Genomic DNA, 23,477 nt, shown 5'->3' on the forward strand with positions numbered 1-23,477 from the left:
TATCAGACAGTCCATCTCGATTGCTATGATTTAACAACCCTTTTTAGCTTCTGAAGGACTAAGTGCCTTGTGACTGGGCAGCCTCCCTCCCGGTCTCTTTCTGAGTGAGTTTCCTCTGACTGTCTACCATGACTTTGGAAAGTGGCATTCAGAAGACATCAATTATAGAGCAGACACTGAGGGCCTTTGTGCAGGATTGGAGCTTTCATTTTCAGTGCATCCCAGAAATCTGTGTGGTTTGGGTGCTGTGCCCCGTGCTTCCTATCTTCTGTTACACAGGACGAGTTTTCCCAGTGAACGCAGTGTTTCCCCACTCTCACATGTGGCAGTTGTGGAGCCAGTTTCCCTGAGGACTCCCCTTAAAGGGGGAGGGAACCCTGTATAGAAGTCAGTTGAGAGATGAAAAGGAAGGGTGCATCCACCAGCCTGTCTGCTCTCTGCCACTCCTCACTCATAGAATAGCTGGCCTGTGAAGAGCAGTCCAGGAGATTTGGGGTCGGTAGAGACAACAAATCCATACAGATGGGGAAAGCCCAGGCACAAAGTCCTCTCTCAGTACAGATGATGGGAGATTTTTGTCCAGAATTTCCAGATTCCTCTGCTTCATTCCATGGTGAGCCCATGTCTCAGGGAGGTTACCCAGAATTTCTACTGAGATCAGTGGCATCTGACATCCAATCTCAGTAGAAACTCTACATAAGAATAGTTTATGTCTTAAGATCCACACATGAATCTCCCTTGCTCTGCCTCTGTATGAAAGGGGATCAGCCACCTCCAGGGCACAGTCTCGCTCTCCAGATCCTGGATTCTTGTGGATTCCCCAGGATCTGTAGGCAAACTCAGGGTATCTTTGAAGTTTGGAGGCAAGATCTGCTGCTCATTCCACCTAGAGTGCAAATCCTGTTCCCATCGGAAGTTCTGGGGATGAGTTTGCCTGTTTCTTAGTATCCTCCTATTGGTTTTACTGGAGGAGGGTATGATTTGCCCTTCACTTGATTTCTTGATCATTGGATGAGTCTGGTTGGTGTGGGATTGATTTCTGTAGCTTTCAAAGCCTTTGGTGGGGCATCTGTATTCTGATTTTTAGAAGTTGAATAACATATCTTACAGACCTGATCCCAACGCTTCCGCTAATACACATGACATAATAAAACAAACCCATTTTCTCTCTTTTTTATATAAAGTGGAAGTTAAAAACCTAAAACTTTAATATATAAAAATGTCAGGATAATATTTACAAGAAAAAAACAAATTAACCTATACCAGTAGTTTTCTTTTCTTGTCTACGTTTATGTTAGAGCAATTTCGCTTTTTGTAAACATGTATATATAGTGAGGCATTAAAATTTTAGTAGCAAATATTATAGCAAAACACACAAGCACATTTAACATTCAAATGCAGTAAGAAAATAGTATCAAACAAAACAATCCATGCATAAATACATGCAAGAGAGATGAGAAGAGAACAGATGAAAACTTACTTATGCAGCTTCTTGTATTCTTTGACTTAATTGTATATCCAATAGGGAGGGGTTTCTAAAGCCCAGTATAACTTTAAAAAATGGAATAAAATTTCCTGTTTAAACTAATTATCTGCTTCTGACAGAAAGATATTTACTCCGGATGAACACAGAAGCTGCTAATATGTGAGAAAAAAACGTAACCCACTATACTGGACATACTCAAGAAGAGAAAAATCACACATTATGAAGATGCTCTATAGGAATGCTTGCTGGAATGGACAGATATTTTCTGGTAGAGGCCTCACATACCCAGTCGGGGGTTTTCCTTCCTGCCAAGGAGTACTCTAAAAAGGTATCTTGCTCTTTTGTCCCCCACCCCAGTGTTTAGTAGCATTAGCCCAGATTTCAGAAAGTGACATAGCTAGATTCTTTTAGAAAGAATTTTGCTGTACAGCTCATCTGAAGGGGGGACTCAAAAGCAATGCTTTATATTGAAACTTTGCCAGGAAGAGAGAACATTGCCTCTACTGTTCCCAGCCTCAAAAGACTCAAGGAATGGAGCCAAGGTGTTTAATTTACTCACAGATACATACAGGAGTCTTGACTTTTTGAACTACTGAAATTTTACTGTTAAGCAGAATGTTGACTGGGAAGGTTTTGGACTTCCCCGCCCCTGCCGCTTTGTCAGTTACAATACAATCTTTGTGCTCTGGTGCTTACTGGTTCTGAACACACATACATATAGAAGAACATAAGAACGGATGAACCGGGTCAGACCAAAGGTCCATCTAGCCCAGTATCTGTCTACCTGGCAAGTGCCCCACAGGGAGTGAAGCTAACAGGCAATGATCAAGTGATCTCTCTCCTGCCATCCGTCTCCATCCTCTGATGAACAGAGGCTAGGGACACCATTCTTTACCCTTCCTGGCTAATAGCCATTTATGGACTTAGCCACCATGAATTTATCCAGTTCTCTTTTAAGCTATGTTATAGTCCCAGCCTTCACAGCCTCCTCAGGTAAGGAGTTCCACAAGTTGACTGTGCTCTGTGTAATTTTGCATACCCGTTTTCTAGTATCACTAGCTTCCTCTGGCTAAAAGATTACTAATAAAAACCTTTTTACTGAAACTGCAAATGTTTGTGGGGCACTGCTATTTAGCATTATGTTTCAAAAGCTTTCCTATAGCAACATTTTAACACTATGAGCATTAATGTACTGTAAACATGAAACAAAACAAAAACATTATGATTTTAGAAAGTGAATGCTCTTTCAAACTGGCATGTTAATCACTTGCTTTGTTATCTGTAGGATCATTATTTCATATTGCTCAAACTACTTTACATATTAGCAATATATTTTCTTAAATCATAATGTTTGTGTAGTAGGTGAGACCAAAGAAAGATCTACTAGATAACTGTCCATGGCCCACATTGCTTGGAATGAGCAAGAGTGCCTAGGAAACACAAACCAAACAATAACATTTCATCAAGAACATGCTGATATTGCAACACTTTCTTCATCATGACATCAATATATTTCCAATAAAACCCTTTCTCTGAGTTAAATGAACAGCCATAATATATTCTCATATGAAGACACAACTGCTGCAAACTTTCATGCACTAAAATCTATTATTTTTCTATGGCAAATATGTATGGAACACTTCAAATACTTAAAGCTGTCTTACGAATTATGGTATTTTGTAGTTTAAGTGATATAAACATCATCTGGAAGCAAATGTTTGATGAAAAAAGAAACATTTATAACTGGAGATCTTCTTATTTATCATTCATCCTACTGATATATGATATATTCAAGGATTACATGAAATATTTACTTAAATCATATACTTAAACTCCTGATAACTCATAACAATTTTACATCATGCTTCTGGAAACTAAACTGCTAATGCTGAGATTGTTAGTTATAAAAATAGATATTCTGCTGTGTTACAGTACACCATGTTATTTATGTATTGCACAATAGGTTCTAATTCAATTCAAAGATGAATTAGAAAATATTTCAGCTTAAGTGCACAGAATTCAGAATGAATGTGAACACTAAGTGTTCTTTCCCATAACATAAATGGCAGGGAAACAAAGTGAACTGAAAGAAGGAAAACATTCATAGTCTACAAAGTAGATAGGCTGGCACGTCTAGAAGTTTACAAAGTAGTTTAGCATTGCTGAAGAAAACGATAGCAATATGTTTTAGCTACAGTATCTCCTCACTAGCAGCAATTCAATGTTTCAGCACTTGGCATATCACAATTCTGAATGTGAGACAGAATTGGTATGGTGTGCCTCACCTGGACCTGTCTCAAACACATCCTCTGAACTCACAAAACCAGACAGACCCTCAGCACCAACCCGGACTTTATATGATGTTCCTGGTGTTAAACCCTTTAACACAAAGAAGCTCCGAGAACCATTTACAATGTCTTTTTTCCAATCTTCTTTGCCTATAAAAATTTTAGGAAAACAATAAGTTGGAATACTTTAAGTTACTATCTGCTACTCCAAGTTATAATCAGAACACTTTCTATAGTCAGTTGGCTAAACTTGGATTTGCTGAACAAATAACTGCTTTCTCCAAAAATAATATAATTTTAGGCAAAATAATGATTGTCAGTACTATATTGCATGCAATATCAAGGAAAAAAACTATCTAAATAAGAATGCTTATTTTGTACTTTTGTTCCACCACATTACAGATAATTATTTTGCATCTATTTAAAGAAATATGTTTGAATTTGCAATTATAAATTATATAAAGAAAACATGTATTCACTGAATTTGATAATACTGCTTGCACTTTTAATCAACATTTACTTTTGTTGAGAAATTCTCTTTAAATGCTGAAGATGATGTGGAAATAGTTCCTGATTGTTCTGAATGTCTTCCTCACATTTGTGTACATCTTTTTCTAAAATCATCTCAAGCGATTCTTAGCAAAGTTCAGAACAAAACTTATACCTTTTCATAAGCAGGCTTAAAATTACAGTCGAACCTCAGAGTTACAAACACCTTGGGGATGGAGGTTGTTCATTATTCTGAAATGTTATAACTCTGAACAAAATGTTACGGTTGTTCTTTCAAAAGTTTACAACTGAACATTGATTTAATATAGCCTTGAAACTTTACTATGGAGAAGAAAAATGCTGCTTTTAACCATCTTAATTTAAATGAAACAAGCACAGAAACAGTTTCCTTAACTTCTCAAATCTTTTTTTCAATGATCTGTTTTTTTTAGCAGTTTAAATTTAATACAGTACTGTACTGTATTTGTTTTTTGTTTTTGTTTTGTCTCTGCTGCTGCCTGATTGCGTACCTCTGGTTCTCAATGAGCTGTGTGGTTCACTAGTCAGTTCGTAACTCTGGTGTTTGTAACTCTGAGGTTCTACTGTCTTTGGCATTTATTCACCACTTAATAAGGACAATGTACTGGAAGTGTCTCCATTTTATCAACTCAGCATCTTAATGTTAATGCATAAGGAGAACTAAATCAAACTGCCCTTACAGAGGATTAGAGCTTTATTTTTGTTGTTACCTACATGCTAATATGTGGGTAGAAGATTATTGTTCCTAATATGCTATTTGGTTGCTGCTATTTTAAGGGATAACTTGACAAGATTTGTTTTTGTTTGATTCTTTTTTATTTTGATATATGTATTTCTGTCACTGTAATTTTCTTAGGACATTTAATAGAACCACTACAATTTATTTTCACTGCAGGATTGTAATCACTGCATGATGAACAGCTTCAGGCAGTTAAAGGTAGTAATGGTTCTTGTTCACAAGAGTTAATGAAGTAACACAAGGGAACAAAGGCTTATTTTCTAAGCATCATGTATCCCAAAGAGCAGGAATTTTCATTACTATATGAATATGACTCAGTCTGCTAGATCAAATTAAAAGATATTTTTCTAGACATTTAAAAAACTATCAATAAAGCTAGATCCATATATGCCAAATTCAGTTATTCAAATATTTTAAAATATATCTCAGCACTTAGAATAATTAAATGAAATGACTTCTTACTGCCTGCTACACCATATTCAACATAAAAGTTCACATGATCTGGTCCCTCATACTCCCAACTGATATTGGCATAGGTGTCAGCAGCAGATGCAGTAACATTTCTGATCCTTGGATAAACTGGTCGCACTGAATACACAATAGAAAAACAAAGCAAAATATGAAATTGTGGCTTCACGCATATAATAAAATCTATCTTAAGAAACCACTATGCTAATTTGGACCATCTATATGGAATGCACAGTTCATACATACTCATTGTTTCCATTATTGAGAATTAGTGACTAAATTGCAGCATTAGCACATGCAGTAGTTGAACAGCAGGTAGTCACTACACTATTAAATTAGAAAGGAGAACTAAATCTATGAACTCTGCTGGTTTGGCCTAGACCACTAAAATTGCCAAACACTTTAAAATACCAAATTGCCAAAGCCCTGCAAAATACTATCGTTTAAATCTCTTGAAGTACAATGCAGACAGCATTGTGAAGAGCATTCCACAGGTCACTCAGTACTGGGAACTGTAGGAGAAGATGTATTGTAAAGCATGTACACAATTTCCTTGATTCCATGTAGTATTTCACAGACTTTGAAAATTCCTCACTACAGGCCCTGAATAGAATTTTGCTTTTCAACTATCTATACTGAATTTATAATGATAAAAAGGATCACAATACCCTTATAAAATGTTGGATGGACAGTATGTATGACAGGGGATGTTGCAAAAAGGGTTTCTGAGTATCCTTCATCACCAGAGATAGTAGAAAAGAAGAAACATAAAAAGAGTAAAAACAGTTTTACATAGGAAAATAATGTTTAAACAACACAGCAGACAACAGAATCTTACCTGTTAAGAGAACCAACACATGCATACTCTAAGTTCATGCAGGTTTTTTTTACAAATAATTGTACTTGATAAAATATGAAAAAGACAGGGTAATGTAAATTACTCTGAAAGCAAGCCAGATTACAGATGTGCTAAACTCTAACATTTATAGATGAGCATTTCTTAAATAATCTTAATTAACATTTCAGACTTTTATTTTAAATACTCTATTGACAATTTAGCCATCAATAGTAACTCTCCCCCACCAAAAGAGCAAATAACTATTTTTAGATTCTAGTTAATGTGTCTTAATTCTAATCCACTCTTGAGAAGCAAGTAATCAGTATGCAGACACTAAATTCCAGGGAAAAAAACGAGAGCCACATAATTTTATTTTCTGGTTCTGGAAAATTGAGTTAGGTAGGACAAGCCTACACACTCCTTGAGAATCTCTGGGAGACATTATCCTTTTCTCTCTCTTATTTTTATGATTTAGAAGGTGGAGACCTATATTTTCAATTTTCCATTTATTTTGGATAGCACAATTTTTGGTGTCCAGCCTCAGAATACCTAGGAACTTGATTTTTGAGGCACTTAGCATCCACAACTCCAACTGACTTCAGTGGAAGCTGCAATGCTGAGCACCTCAGAAAATCAGGCCCTTCATGTTTCAGGTTGGTAACCCTAAAATTGAGGTACCCAAAATAAGTGGACACTTTTGAATCTGTAGGTTACAGCATCCAGGTTGTTAATTCAGACCTCAGTCAAAAATAGAAATTCAGCTAGTCAACTATAGTAAATCTGGACTCAGTCAAAAGTGGATGGTTTTTGTTTCTGTTTTTGAACAATATAAAGTGGGTAGCTAAACAAAAAAAAGAAACCGAGGCCCAAAACTTCAAAAGCTCACTTTTGCAAGAAAATGACTGTACTACTTGAAAAAACCAGCAAGAACCACATATTGGTGTAACCACTACCAAAACAGTCTGGTGTGAAGGGTAGAAATCAATATTTTCCACAGTCAAGAAAGATTCATTGGAAAGAATTATCAATATTATGGATATTATGGTATTATCTTATAAACACTGCCAAAAAGACATTCCCTTCAACATGAGGTGCTTTCCCTGGACGAGGAGAAGGCATTTGGCTACAACGAGTAGGACTAGTTTCTTGTGGATCCTTAAATAGCTATATTTTAGCTCACGTCTTTTAAATAAATATATTTACTTTATAATTCTTCAGTCGGTTTCAGTATTCTTGTTTGCTCAATGCTGTTAAGTAAATAGGTTCTTTTTCACAACATAGGTCATCTTGAAATCCATCTAAATAGAAATCCAGACCAATGCATTTACTAAGCGGTTTTCCTTCAGAGAGCAATGCATGAAATTGTTTTTCTGTGCAGATATTCTGCTGTTATAGTATTATTTGTCATTGAGGTTTCCACTTCTAGTAAAAAGGCACTTTCTCTCTCTCAGATATAATACCAAGAATACTTCTCAAAGGCCAACAAAATACCATAGGTGAAATCCTAGCCCAAGTAAAGTCAATAGAAAAACTCCCATTGACTTCAGTGGGGCCAGGATTTCACAGACAGACTAATACTCTACAAATTAGATTCACAAATATGAGGGCACTCAGTCTTTGCCAAATTAATATTATTAAATTGTAAATGAAAATATGTCTGAAATTTGTTTTGCGAACAGGCCACAAGATCTTGATGGTGCAATTCTCAAGTGCTATCACACATTTTTTAAAATCCTGCCAAGTTTATTCTTTTCCCATGTTCCTAACTCTGTTAACTCGGAGAATCAAATATTTATGGATTTGCTTTCTACATCTTGAAGAACAATGCAATTCATTCAAAATGTGCTGAGGATAGCCAATTTTTAAAAATATTCATAATATTAAAGATGTGTGTGAAAATCTCATTCTAAGTTTCCTCTCTTAGTTTGTGAAATTAATTCTCCAAATTAAATCTAAAGAGAAAATGCCTCATTCCAGCAATACATGTATGAGGAGTATGTTTGTGTGTGATCTGTTCAGAGTGAAAAATAATAGCGACACTGGTTAGAAAATGTTACCATCCTTTAAGGCACAAAAAATTTAAATTATTATTTTCTCTGAAAAGATCTTAATATTTTTAAAGTTCATTGCTGAAAGATACAGGATCACATGTAGCATACTGGCATTCCACACCCAACCCTGCAGCGAAGTCCTGTTCATCTGACTTGTGCAAGTAATCCCAGGAAAACGTGATCTGAGGTCCAGTCTTTAATATATATTTAACACTCCTTCTGTCCCTATCCCAAAATAATTAAAAAAACCCAAACAGAATAAAAAAGCAGCTCCCCTTTGTTTCACTCTCTCACACAGTTTCATTGTAAGGTTTCAATTACACCCCAAAACTATATCTCTTATTTTCCAGTGTCTGCAGAAGTCAGTGTGGTTCTTAATGGCTGGCCAATTTGAGTTTAATTTAGTTGATTAAAAAAGTATCATCTATATCTTCGTGCTGCTTCTCTGTTTGTTCTTTGTTTACTGGGCTAACATTTTTACCCTTCTATGTCCTTTCCACATCTTAGTATCTCCAAAAAACACAAGAAGTTGTTACTACAGAACCTTGTTTGCATCATAAAAGTATATAAAGGAACAAGAAAGAGCTGACAACACAGGATTCCTAACTGAAATTCACATCTTACACTTATTAATAAATGGACAAAAATTATTTCCATTAAAGCAAGACCATACATTTATTCAGTTTAGAGCAGAAGTAGCACCTGCAGTATCTCCTTAAATATCATTTTAGTATAACACTTAATTCACTAATGTGAAATAAACATCTGAATACCTACTGCAAGAACCTATAATTATCTGCTGCACCAAAACTCTGCAATAACAGATGAACTCATTTAGGACTTGATCCAATGACCACTGAAGTCAATGGAAAGAATCCCATTGACTTCCATGGAATCAAGTCAGGTTGTTAAACAGATGGCACCATTTTTAAATTAGAGAGGCTTAAAATCTGAAATATCCATTTCATACAGTACTTCTAGCTGCAAGTTGAGAGAGAAAATTACATACAAACTCATTTGGGATCATTCTCTCTGTAAATCTCTCAAAGATGTACAAAGCAACTAAATGATGGAAAAACATTTTTACAGTAATTAGAACAGTGCTTTAAAATAGTCTTTTTCTTTAAGCCACTCTTTTGGCAAGATCCTTTTAATCATAAAAGTATTGAAGAGATAGAAAGATTCTTGTATCAGAGGGATAGCCGTGTTAGTCTGTATCTGTAAAAGCAGCAAAGAATCCTGTGGCACCTTATAGATTAACAGACGTTTTGGAGCATGAGCTTTCATGGGTGAATACTCACTTGGTTGGATGCATGTAGTGGAAATTTCCAGGGGCAGGTATATATATGCAAGCAAGCTATAGTGGGCAGAGATAGCACAGTGGTTTGAGCATTGGCCTCCTAAACCCAGGGTTATGAGCTCAATCCTTAAGGGGGCCATTTAGGGAACCAGGGGTTTAAAAAAAAGCTGTCAAGGGATTTGTCCTGCTTTGAGCAGGGGGTTGGACTAGATGATCTCCTGAGGTCCTTTCCAACCCTAATATTCTATAACAAGGATAGTTCAGTCAGGGAGGACGAGGCCCTGTTCTAGCAGTTGAGGAGTGAAAACCAAGGGAGGAGAAACTGGTTTTGTTTGGCTTGCCAACTATAAAACCAGTTTCTCCTCCCTTGGTTTTCACACCTCAACTGCTAGAACAGGCCTCTTCCTCCCCGACTGAACTATCCTCGTTATCTCTAGCTTGCTTGCATATATATACCTGCTCCTGGAAATTTCCACTACATGCATCCGACGAAGTGGGTATTCACCCATGAAAGCTCATGCTCCAAAACTTCTGTTAGTCTATAAGGTGCCACAGGATTCTTTGCTGCTTTTAGAAAGATTCTTGTGATAAAAGATGAGCCAATCCCCCTATCTCCCAATGCAGCAGAGTTCCTTGCAATTCATTTACACCTGTTAAATCCAGTCTAGTAAGGGAGTTTACTCTCATACTCTCATGAGATTATTCCACAGCCTAATAATTTCCATGTCAGGAATTTTTTTCTGATATTTATATTACTGTTCTATTTTCTTCATTTCATCCAACCAGTTCTAGTTAAATCTCTCAGCCCACTATCAAACCACATCACTATTCTCCTTCCTCCCATACTTCTTGTTTACTTCATTAACATTTTGGTAGACTTTGATCAAGCCTTCCCAAATCATCTCTCAGCCAGACTATACTGTATATATTACATCCCAAACCAAACCCTGACCCAAAAAATCTACATTAAAAAACGGAATTTAGATTTCAAAATCAAGTACTCATAAGTTAGCAAATGCCAGATTTATTGTTGTCTGGGGAAAACAGTTTTTAATTACATGATCACATACTATCATGATGCATATACATAAGGGCATTAGGCTGCAGTCCTGACTCCTCCATACCCACTCTGAGGTAGCTAGAGCATATAATGAGCATGTAGTGAGTTAATACTGAGCAGTCTTTGAACTTAGGAAAGTGCAGCAACTGGGACTGTGCCTGGTCTTGGCAGGCAGAATGCAAGATACATAATGGTCCTTATTCATTTGCGCACTCAAACAGGGGTCAGCCACAATCTGGTCCTTAGTACAGTAACTCCTCACTTAACGCTGTAGTTATGTTCCTGAAAAATGCGACTTTAAGTGACATGATGTTAAGCTAATCCAATTTCCCCATAAGAATTAATGTAAATGAAGGGATTAGGTTCCAGGGAAATTTTTTTCACACACACACACACACACACACACACACACACACACACACACACACACACACACACACACACACACACACACACACACACACACACACACACACACACACACACACAGCATAAGTGTTACACAAACAATTTAATACTGGTACACAGTGATGATGATTGTGAAGCTTGGTTGAGGTGGAGGAGCCAGAGGGTGGGATATTTCCCAGGGAATCTCTTACTGCTAAATGAACCAGCAATTGACTGAGCCCTCAAGGGTTAACTCTCATAACACTCTACAAGGCAGCAGGAAAGAAGGGAGAGCAGATAGACACACTCACCCTGTGTGTGAGAGAAAAAATGTGCATTTCCCCTTTAAGTAGCTGACCCCAGGCTTAAGTACACTGCCTTGTTAATTAAATCAGCTTGCTGAGACCTGAGACCTGCAGCTACTGTCTAGAAGTTCCCTCCATCAGTCTTGTGTCCCCCCTGCTCTATGGAAGATGGGGTAAAGGGGTGCAGGAGTAGGGGGAAGGGGGGACACCTTGACATTGGCCCCTCTCTGCCCCCTCCCCCCATACAGCAAGCAAGAGTCTCAGGGAGCAGCTCCAAGGCAGAAGGCAAGAGCAGCACATGGCAGTGGGGGGAGGGACAGCTGCTGCACAGGGAACTTACGGGAGTGGGGAGCTGATGGGGGAGCTGACGGGGGGCTGCCGGTCCACCCTGGTTCCAACCACCCACCAGGTAGCTGCAACGGGCTGCTCTTCCTGCAAGCAGCGTACAAAATAGGCGGCTGCCAAACGATGTTAGAAGGGAGCATTTCACAACTTTAAATGAGCATGTTCTCTAATTGATCAGCAACTTAACAATGAAACAACGATAACCAGGATGACTTTAAGTTAGGAGTTCCTGTATTTGTTTCATTCATATACTGGGATAAAAGATTTACAGGATGGCAATTGTCAGGATGGCACTCTTTGGCTGGGGTGTGTGTGTGTGTGTGGGTAAATTGGTACCTCTTTTTTTTCCTGAAATATTCTGGTCTCTCCAAAGTTGTCAATGATTTTTTAAAAATAAGTGTCAAAGGAACAGTAAGTTTTATCATAGATTTTAAAGCCAGAAGTGTTGATTAGGGTCAACTACTTCAACCTCCTGCATATACAGGCCACAGAATTTCACCCAATAAACCCTTGACCAAGTCTTATAGCTTGTGGCTGAACTATACCATGTCTTTTAGAGATTTCTAATCTTGATTTAAAGACTTCAAATGATAAAGAATCTACTATATCTCTTGGCAGACTATATCAATCACTAATTATATTCTCTGTTAAAAATTTGCATCTTATTTCCTTTTTGAACTTCTCCAACTTCAGTTGAGAGCTTTTGATCTAATTAGTCTGCTAGAACTGCTAGATTAAAGTCCCTCTGGCATTGGTAAATTCTCCTTGTATATGTAATTGCACACAATGGCCAAGTTGCCTCTGTTCTTCATTCTCTTTGAACTTTAGGTTCAATATCAACCCAACTGTCTGATTTACGATCAAATTCTCCACATATACTCTCATCTGATTCTTATAAATGGTTATTTTTATACGGTCTTCCTTACTAATTGTTCAGATTTCTTTTCTAGGTTTTTCTTACTGAAGACAGTACTTTGAATAAAGAGTTCAGCTATACAGCATCATTAATTTTATACCTGTCCTTTTTTTAATTAATTAATGTATTTTTCCATAAGTTTTAGAAAAATTGGGGGGATTCTTTTGTTTTTTAAAGTCTGTCTCATGCACCGTGTTCTCATGCTGTATGATACTGCATGTTACATAATACAATATGATTTCTGCAGCCTGAGGTGATGAAAGCAAGGGATCTGTGTGGTTGAACACCCAGAGCCTGTCGTAAATCTATCCAAATTCTTGCTTTCTGGGTCAGCACACCTCTAATGGCAATCAACCTTTGGCTCTGAAAACAGAGGTTTCTCAGCACTCATCACCAATGCATAAAAAACAGTTGACATGAGCTCCGAAACTGTACCGATGCCAACTGGTTAAAAAAAAAAAAAAAAAAAAGCTTAGTACTCTTGTGAAGAAATGCCTGTTCAGTAAGAAATAGTAAATGTGCATTAAATTCTGTGCTCCTGCAACTATACAATAGTGTAGTACAAGCAGTAATCTGATAGTACATTTGCTCCACAAAGAAGAAACTGGATTACTATGAGGCGAACCAGTTTACACAGGCTGATTGATTATTGTTCAGCTACCTCCAACAAATTAATCTCTGTTAACCACTCTGTAGCACTGATATGATGCTAAAATATAGCTGGCATCAATCAGTGACCATGGCTCCAATCCTGAAATGGGAAGCAGTGTCTGGAGCCCCACTAGTTTCAGTGGAACTCTCTTGAGTACAAACATTTACCTGCCTGGATCTAATGGTAGGATCAGAGGACCCGGACCTAACTAATAATAATCTTTCTTTAAAATCAATGACAACCTGTTTTTAATTAATCTGTATAGCCATGTATAACCTTCCAGCCATTCACTAACACTGTTCCTCTAGATAACTAAGATATAGATAGAATACACAATCGGTAAGATGAGTAATGAGATATAACAAAGTTTTAAAACTGAGGTGGATAATTTTTTCAATATTTAGTTCAACTGAATAGCTAATTAAATTCCCTCAGTAATGATCCAATCATGTGACAAACTCACCATCAAACATGACTTCATACGGATCCTGAAATCCCTAAATCCTGAAGCAGCACACTACTCCTCCATGAACAAAGTGGTGGGTTGAGACTTCTGTAGAGTGAAATTATGTTGAATATATCTATACAACTGCACCATACTATTTCTGTTTATTGCTGTATTGATAAGACCTGCTTTTTATGAGGCATTATTGCAAAATTATAGGTAGATGAGGAATAGCCTCAAGAATATAAAACAAGAAAAGATGACAGGTAGCAGATTCTGCCATGAATTGACAGGGCAAACAAAGAATTGTGTGAAAATGAATTTTTGTTAAAAGACAGTTATTGCACAATGAAACTCAAGAGTGCATTGCTTTTTTAGAATTAGGATATGCAAGTATTAGGCTACTCTCATGTTATGTGAGTTGCTGAGGAGATATTCTACTAGTAGAGTGAAGCAGGAAAGTCACCTTCCTGTTACACATCCTGTCTGGACCATGAAAAGTTACGGCAAGGAAGCAATGATTGCATGCTATTACCAAGAAGTCATTACTATCTTCTCTAGTCTACTCTCCCAATTATTACGAATATTGAAGGGGGATTTGAGTAAGGAGAATGAAGTGGCCATGTTGACCAGCTACTGATGGGTGTTCAGCACGTAGGGACTGGATGGAGGAAAACATGGAGACATTCCATAAGAAAGTGGACACACAGTGCATTAAATCTGGCCTCATTGATGGAACCAGTGGACGGAGTAATACAAAAAAATACTAGGACAGAGCTACGCAGAGCCTCAAAGGCAAGGACAAGAAGCTTGCATTTGGCACAGTAAAGGAGGGGGAGCCCCCTGCAGGGGCTGAAAGAGGGAGCAGGGATGATCTTAGCTGCAGCATTTTATATGGAATAAAGGAGGTAGACTACAATGGTGTCAGGGAAGCCAAAGAGAAGGAGGATGCTACAATAAACAAGACAGGAGATGGTAAGCGCCTGAATATAGAGTCTTAGCTGAAGGAAAAACAAAGTAGTTAAGGCATAATTAATTTGACAGACCAAACTGTCTGACAAATCATGCATTCTTTTATGGTTTCACAAGCTCCTGTAAAGGCAATTCCACTACAGTACTCCACATGTGAGCTAAGAGCTCACGACTGGCTTTTTTTTCTGGGCCGGACTGGTGCTCTTCTCTATACCCTAAATACCTCCTGATCTGGGATCTGAGGAGAAAACAACTAGCAACAGCAAGTCATATTGGAGAAAAGGCTGAGTGTGCAGGAAACCTATCTTAAGTACTTATCCTAGTATCTTGAGCACTGCACCATTTTTCAGTGTATTGTCACCTCATAAGAACCCTCTCAGATACCATTAGCCCCATTTTTTTCAAATGGGGAACTGAGGCACAGAGACACTAAGTGACTTGCCCAATGTCAGGCAGGAAGCCTGTGGGAAAGCAGGGAATCATATTTGGGTCTCCTGAGGCAAGTGCCCTAACAGGACCATCCTTAATAAGTAGTCTCATCTCTTCCTGCAAGCACAAATTTGCTGATGCTTCTACTGAGATGACCAACACTCTATCTGAAACTAGGAGACAAGAATGCTGCTGAAAATTATTTTTAGTCCACAGCAAACAGCTACATTTTGTATATGCAAGTGATACAATTAAAAAGGGATAGTTTCAAACTTAGTGCCCACCTTATCTTTTTGCAACAACAAAAGTAATATTTTAATGATTATCATATGGGATTAATACAGAGAATAAGATACTATCCTAATGTATTTGTTTGATTAGAAGTGTTAGCATTCTAGTGCTAATGGTGCTGAAGATTATGCAAATAATTGTGCCTCTCTGTGAGTGTTATGTCAGTACATCCTATATGCTCTGGTGGTATTTATCTTGCTGGTTCCTCAAATTTCATTCTCTCTTCCTTCCTTAATGACCTATTTATAAGACCTGATGATAGAAGATGCTTGGTGGGACTGAAGTCAAGTAATTACAATGATGTATTTCCGGTTGCTTCAATAATGTATATGTATCCAGCTTCTTAGTCGATAATCTTCTCTTTTATTTCAGTAGCCTCAAGTCCAGCCAGTTGATGGATTGCAAAAGAAGCATCAATACACATTTATGTAGCTATCTACCTTCTAAATGCCAATATTTGATGTGGTGAATGTGTTTTATATATGCAGTTTTTAGATTCATGCATTTTAACCAGCTGTAGCTAAAAAAAAAAAAAAATCACCTTTATAACGAGCTGCATATTCTAAGTAAACAGAAGTCATGGAGAAGGTCAAACAGAACAGGATTAGGAAAGTATCAGGAGGTAGACGTGTTAGTCTGTATCCACAAAAAATAACAAGGAGTCTGGTGGCACCTTAAAGACTAAACAGATTCATTTGGGCATAAGCTTTCATGGGTAAAAAACCTCACTTTTTCCATGCATCTGAAGAAGTGAGTTTTTTTACCCACGAAAGCTTATGCCCGAATAAATGTTAGTCTTTAGGGTGCCACCAGACTCCTTGTTGGAATGTAGGTGTGGGTTGAGAGGATTCTGTGTGGGGCAATCTAGGTGTGGGCAGCTCAGTAGTGGATTTGGGTGCGGGGGGGATCTGGATGCACAGGGGATTGTTGGGGGGCTCTGAGTGCAAATGTAATAAGACTCTGCAGAGGTGTCCAGGTGAAGATGGTTGGATCTCAGTGTTGGGGAGATAGAGCTCGGCAGGTGGGTCTGGGTGTTGGGGGCTTAGTGGGGGGGTCCAGATTCTGAGGGAGTGGGGGATCCAGGTGCAGTTGCATAGGGCTTGGAAGGGTGGGATCCGGGTGTGGGTGACTTGTTGTAGTAGTCTAGATGCAGGGGGAGTGGGGCTCATGGGGGGGAGGTCTGAGTGCGGGGGTGATGAGACTTGGCAGGAGGGTCTGGGTATGAGGGGTCTGGATGCACAGGGGTTGGGCAGATGGGGGAGCAGCTCCCTGTAGCAGGATCCCTCCTCCTGCAGCTGAGGAGTGATGCACACAGGAAGTGGGGTAGGGTGGTGTGGGGGAGTTTGCAGAGCTTCCTGATGCTAGGGGAGAAATCTGGGGGTGCTGTGCAGGGGAAGAGGAAGTCCCGTCCACTCGAGCCTAGCCAGGACCAGCAGCTGAGCCTGGCACAGAGAAGGAGCTACCAGCCAGGTCTTCCCCAGTCCCGCCTCCTGCCCCACAGTGATTTCTCTCTCTGACGTTTTCCCTGGGCACCCAGAACATACTGCTGGGGAGGGTCACACGACAACTCTTGTGACTTCCCTTTGTTTCCCTGTCAGAAAGTCATATTTCTGCAGAGAAGCAAAAAAATCTGTGGGAGACATAAATGCTGCACATGCACAGTGGCACAGAATTCCCCCAGGAGTAAAGGATGTTCCTCTTCTCAGATAACATATACTTGGCAGTATAGGTGCTGGAACAGTTTTTATAGTGGAGATTGAGCCACTGAAAGCCATTGAACCAAATGGTAAACCTTGTATCTGATGGAAACCACTTCAAAACAGGGGCTGCAGGAGCACCCTCGGCACCCCTAGTTTGTGCGCCTATGCTCGGCAGAATACTTTCAATATCAGTTGTTGGATACATCTACACAGCCAGCAGCAATGAGTCCCAGAGCCCAGGTTGGTGTGACAGACTTCGGCTTGCATAAAAATAGCTGTGTAGGTGCTTGGGCTGGAGTTTAGGCTCTGAAGCTTAGGCAGAGGGTTGGGGCTTGGTTCCAGCCCTCCACAAATGACTACACAGATTTTTTTAGCACTGTAGCATAAGCCCCACCAGCCTGAGTTTGTCGAGCTGGGCTAAGAGACTCACTGCTGTGGGCTGTACAGACGTACCCATAAAGGCTAACCTGTATAAGGTAGATGAGCTTGTGTGAAATAATGCCTGTTTACCCCATGCTAGTAAGAGGATGATACTGCACCTAGACCCTGAACATACAGGACAGTGCTATACAACTTTATAATGCAGAGAAAAAATTAGAGTTTGCGGAAGTACAGCTAACAAATTCCTCTGGAACTTTGTAGCAAAATATGTAGGGTGTATCTTTATCAGCAAGGCAGCCTATTAAATAAACAGTTTCCCCAATATCAATGAATAGTTAATACAACAAAATATAGGCCAGTGTTTTCTTTCCTTACCAGCAGAAATTTCCCCATTTATAACACTGCAAAAATCTACACACTTACAAAATCATGCAGAGTTTTATTTTACCTTTGCCTGCACCTACAGCAGGACGGAGAATACCAGCTTTAATGGGGGAAAATAAAAATAGGACACTATATAATTAGATACAACACCAGAGGGAACATATATATATAAATATCAATTGTCATAAAAGCATGCGCTAAGTGAAATATATTAGATCAAGGGAGTAAGAAATTAAATACATACTTATGCTGAACACTGATTATTCTAAAGTTAATATATATGCATTTATTAATCTTTACTGTTCATGCCTGTTAACATTCACTTTTTAAAAAAAGTTACATTTTATGATATAACCAGAATACACCTATTAGATCTACTCGGTTTCATACCAACCAATTTATGGCAGTTCCAACAAACTATAAGCTTACCAAGTATGAAACAAGTAAATCTAAAGCTTGCAATAGAACAGAATTTAATATTAGAGATGTGCAAAATTATCAAAGGCTGCATCACAAAATTTCCACAGTGATTTTAATTATTTAAATTGAATGTCCATAATATTTTAAAAGAGAGCACTCCCAACAGAAGAATTTTGTCCCAGATCCTAAATCTAAAATGCCTAAAACAACGTAAGCTTGTAAAGCAATACTCTTAGTCCTAAATTAACATGTGGCTGTCCCAGACTCTTTAACTGGTAACCATATACTGGACTGGTCTTGGTCCTAGCTGTGGTACTACATTTACAGTACACCCATGTTCCTAGTAGGCCCATGAGAAAACATTTAGACTGTATGTAAGTTATTGTGATTTAGAGATTTGTATTGTTTTAGACTTTATAGATTTTCTATTAGCCAAATTATAGCAGGCAGCATTTCATGACTTTATCACTGGATGAAGGACAATAACCAGAACAAAATATTGTACCTATGACCAGAAGCGGTCATGGAAGCAGAATAATATAGATATAGTATAGATGACTGGGAAAGGCACTTAAAAGTATGTAAAGTTGTATAAAACTTTGAAAGGCACGGCCTAGCCCAGAAAAGCAAGTAGCCTAGGTCTTATAAGGAACGTGATATACAGAGGTGGCTTTTTACACCAATTTTTTTAAGCGTCAGTTGTGCTAGAAAAATTTTGCACATCTTTTCTTTAAAATCTGTTTTAAATCATTTATATTAGTGCACACTAAAACTAGATGTGCGCTAGATAATTTTTAATAAAGAGTGCTTCAACATGGAAAAAGTACTAACATTTTGAATAAAACACGTAGGATTCTTTAAACTTAAATGTACTTTCTTTATACATACCCATCTTACCTTCATCCATAATTGTTACTGCTTCCTCAGTTGTTTGACTTCCAGCTCCAACTGATGTTTGTGCATAAAAGTAAAACTTGTATCGTGTGCTGTAATTTAAATTACTTAATATCAAGCTGGTCTCGTTTGCAGGAATTCTGATCTCTACCAAGGGGCCTAATTCATGAGTGCTGTTAACTGTCATTGTGAGAAAAGCATAAAGAGTTAGATGGTTTATCTTTGAATATCTAATTAGGAACACAATCTATATTACAGTTGTGTTAATTAAAAAATTTTATAACCAGGTACCGCCTTTCTTTTCAAATTTCTCTACAGTGCTGTTCATTTTCTGCTATCTGACTTGATAAATCACCTATATTCTGGATAGAGGCTAGGCTTGTGTGGCTGTGTAGGGGGCATAAGGTGCAGTTTACTCCCTCCTGAGAATGGCAGGGAGACAGGGAAATATTTTTACTACGGGCAACATTTTCCAAAGCACCTAAGTGACTTAGGAGCCTAAGCACCATTTTGAAAAATGATTTTTTGCCAGATTTTCAAAGATATTTAAGGGCCTAAGGTTGAAGATAGTTGTCTAGTGGGATTTTCAAAAGTGTCTACGTAGGTTAGGTGCCTAAATGCCTTTGCATAATCTGACCTTCAGACACTTAGGAGTGTAAGTCACTTTGAAATCACTTATGAAACTGGCACACCTGTGTCATTTTTGAAAATGGGACTTATGTGCTTTTGAAAAATATATCCTAAAAAACTGCTAAAACCGAATGAATATGCTAAACTACCTACCTAAAAATAAAACACACTAAATGTTGGTACAAAATAGTCAAATTATTGCTAACTGGTGCCAAGTTATTGCAGCAGTTGAACAGAAATTGAGGCAGCTGGGAGTTTTTTATGTGGGAGGCACTTATGGCTCCAAATGGTTCTAGGTGCATAGCCTGAGACCAGTGCATCCCAAGGGCAAGGCTGAGTGAGAAGTCATCTTGGAGATGAATTAAAATTAAGATACTTTCTGATATCAGTAGATGATTATGTGATTAAAGGTCCTCATTACTGTCATTACTGAAATACACATTTGTAACCACACACACACACTTCACAGTCAAATGAATCCCATACTGTTACCATGCAGAGAATAAAATATTCCAAATAGGAAAAGCATCATGTTACCACTAGGTTTTTTTTATATTCACAGTATTTACTTGAACATTTATAAACTGTAAATATATGCACATATGCACATATTATATATAGTCCAACAGGTTTTTTATTTTTTGGCAACTGATCCATGCTTCCTTTCAAAATATAATAAAAAGGCATATATGTGAAATTATCAACTAAACAATAAAAAAACACTCAGATGGACCTGCAGCTAGAGCCCCTCAATACAGACATCTTTTCATATTACACTAGCTAGGCAGGATCTGGTGTAGGCAGTTGCTCTAGGAGACACCAGCAAAGAAAACTCCAGCTCTACATGAAGGAGTGTTTGTGATGCAGCAGGTGGAAGTCTTCCCTTTACATTGATAATGAATTAAATACACCTTCGGCCACCTGGAGTGCTCAGCCAGTAGGAAGGATGGGGTGCACAAGGTGTTTGAGAAGGCCACTGGTCTGCCCTGCAGACCAGGCGCGGGCACAAGAAGAACTCATGCCAGTTGCTGTAACCCCTGCCACCTAAGAACATAAGAATGGCTGTACTGGGTTAAACCAAAGGTCTATCTAGCCCAGTATCCTGTCTACCAACAGTGGTCAATGTCAGGTGCCCCAGAGGGAGTGAACCCAACAGGGAATGATCAAGTGATCTCTCTCCGGCCATCCATCTCCACCCTCTGACAAACAGAGGCTAGGAATACCCTTTCTTACGCATCCCGGCTAATATCCATAAACAGACTTAACCTCTATGAATGTATCCAGTTCTCTTTTAAACATTGTTATAGCCCCAGCCTTCACAACCTCCTCAGATAAGGAGTTCCTCAAGTTGACTGTGCACTGTGTGAAGAACTTCCTTTTATTTGTTTTAAACCTGCTGCCCATTAATTTCATTTGGTGGTCCCTAGTTCTTGTATTATGGGAACAAGTAAATATCTTTTCCTTATTTACTTTCTCTACATCACTCATGATTTTATATACCTCTATCATATCCCCCCTGAGTCTACTCTTTTCCAAGCTGAAAAGTCCTAGCCTCTTTAATCTCTTCTCATATGGGACCCGTTCCAAACCCCTAATCATTTTAGTTGCCCTTCTCTGAAACTTTTCTAATGCCAGTATATCTTTTTTGAGATGAGGACCACGTCTGTACGCAGTATTTAAGATGTGGGAGTACCATGGATTTATATAAGGGCAATAAGATACTCTCCATCTTATTTTCTATCCTCTTTTTAATGATTCCTAACATCCTGTTGCTTTTTTGACGGTTGCTGCACACTGCATGGACATCTTCAGAGAACCATCCATGATGACTCCAAGATCTTTTTCGTGATTCACTGCAGCTAAATTAGCCCCCATTATATTGTATGTATAGTTGGGATTATTTCTTCCAATGTGCATTACTTTACATCTATCCACATTAAATTTCATTTGTCATTTTGTTACCCAATCACTTAGTTTTGTGAGATCTTTTTGAAGTTCTTCACAGTCTGCTTTGGTCTTGACTATCTTGAGCAGTTTAGTATCTTTTAGTAACTTTGCCACCTCACTTTTTACCCTTCTCCAGATCATTTATGAATAAGTTGAATAGGATTGGTCCTATGACTGACCCTTGGAGACACCATTAGCTACCCCTCTCCATTCTGAGAATTTACCATTTATTCCTACCCTTTGTTCCCTGTCTTTTAATCAGTTCTCAATCCATGAAAGGGTCATCCCTCCTATCCCATGACAACTTAATTTACGTAAGAGCCTTTGGTGAGGGACCTTGTCAAAGGCTTTCTGGAAGTCTAAGTACACTATGTCCACTGGATCCCCCATGTCCAGATGTTTGTTGAACCCTTCAAAGAATTCTAATGGATTAGTAAGACACGATTTCCCTTTACAGAAACTATGTTGACTTTTGCCCAAAAATTTATGTTCTTCTACGTGTCTGACAATTTTATTCTTTACTATTGATTCAACTAATTTGCCCGGTACTGATGCTAGACTTACTGGTCTGTAATTGCTGGGATCATCTCTAGAGCCCTTTTTAAATACTGGCATTACATTAGCTATCTTCCAGTCATTGGGTACAGATGCCGATTTAAAGGACAGGTTACAAACCATAGTTAATAGTTCCGCAACTTCACATTTGAGTTGTTTCAGAACTCTTGGGTGAATGCCATCTGGTCCTGGTGACTTGTTACTCTTACGTTTATCAATTAATTTTAAAATCTCCTCTAGTGACACCTCAGTCTGTGACAATTCCTCCGATTTGTCACCTACAAAAGCTGGCTCAGGTTTGCGAATCTCCCTAACCTCCTCAGCCGTGAAGACTGAAGCAAAAAATCCATTAAGTTTCTCTGCAATGACTTTATCATCTTTAAGTGCTCCTTTTATATTTCGATAGTCCAGGGGCCCCACTGGTTGTTTAGCAGGCTTCCTGCTTCTGATGTACTTAAAAAACATTTTTTTATTACCTTTGGAGTTTTTGGCTAGACATTCTTCAAACTCCTCTTTGGCTTTTCTTATTACATTTTTACACTTAATTAGGCAGCGTTTATGTTCCTTTCTATTTACCTCAGTAGGATTTGACTTCCACTTTTTAAAAGATGCCTTTTTATCTCTCACTGCTTCTTTTACTTGGTTGTTAAGCCACGGTGGCTCTTTTTTAGTTCTTTTACTGTGTTTTTTAATTTGGGGTATACATTTAAGTTGGGCTTCTATTATAGTTTCTTTGAAAAGAGTCCACGCAGCTTGCAGGGATTTCACTTTAGTTACTGTATCTTTTAATTTCTGTTTAACTAACCCCCTCATTTTTGCATAGTTCCCCTTTCCGAAATGAAATGCCACAGTGCTGGGCTGTTGAGGTGTTCTTCCCACCACAGGGATGTTAAATGTTATTATATTATCGTCACTATTTCCAAGCGGTCCTGCTGTAGTGGACCAGCTCCTGTGTTCCACTCAGGACTAAATCAAGAGTTGCCTCTCCCCTTGTGGGTTCCTGTACCAGCTGCTCCAAGAAGCAGTCATTTAAAGTATCGAGAAATTTTGTCTCTGCATTTCATCC

General features: G+C 38.4%; 1 protein-coding gene across 35 annotated transcripts in view; it reads right to left on the reverse strand.

The window, feature by feature from the left end:
• NRCAM (neuronal cell adhesion molecule) overlaps positions 1-23,477 on the reverse strand; it is a 356,777-nt gene that overhangs the window by 21,645 nt on the left and 311,655 nt on the right. For 16 of the 35 annotated variants that reach the window (XR_003998518.1, XR_003998516.1, XR_003998517.1 and 13 more), the window contains 5 exons: positions 19,274-19,459; positions 18,030-18,065; positions 6,178-6,243; positions 5,504-5,629; positions 3,772-3,924 (listed from right to left, as the gene is read on the reverse strand). Coding sequence is in view for 32 of the 35 variants with exons in the window: in XM_030548968.1 (XP_030404828.1) it covers positions 3,772-3,924; positions 5,504-5,629; positions 6,178-6,243; positions 18,030-18,065; positions 19,274-19,459 (567 nt within the window). In the remaining 3 variants the exon portion in view is untranslated. The remainder of the gene's footprint in view (positions 1-3,771; positions 3,925-5,503; positions 5,630-6,177; positions 6,244-18,029; positions 18,066-19,273; positions 19,460-23,477) is intronic. The other 19 variants (XM_030548997.1, XM_030548998.1, XM_030548982.1 and 16 more) reach the window with 7 other exon arrangements.

Source organism: Gopherus evgoodei, chromosome 1 (assembly GCF_007399415.2).
Source record: "Gopherus evgoodei ecotype Sinaloan lineage chromosome 1, rGopEvg1_v1.p, whole genome shotgun sequence".
NCBI lineage: Eukaryota > Metazoa > Chordata > Testudines > Testudinidae > Gopherus > Gopherus evgoodei.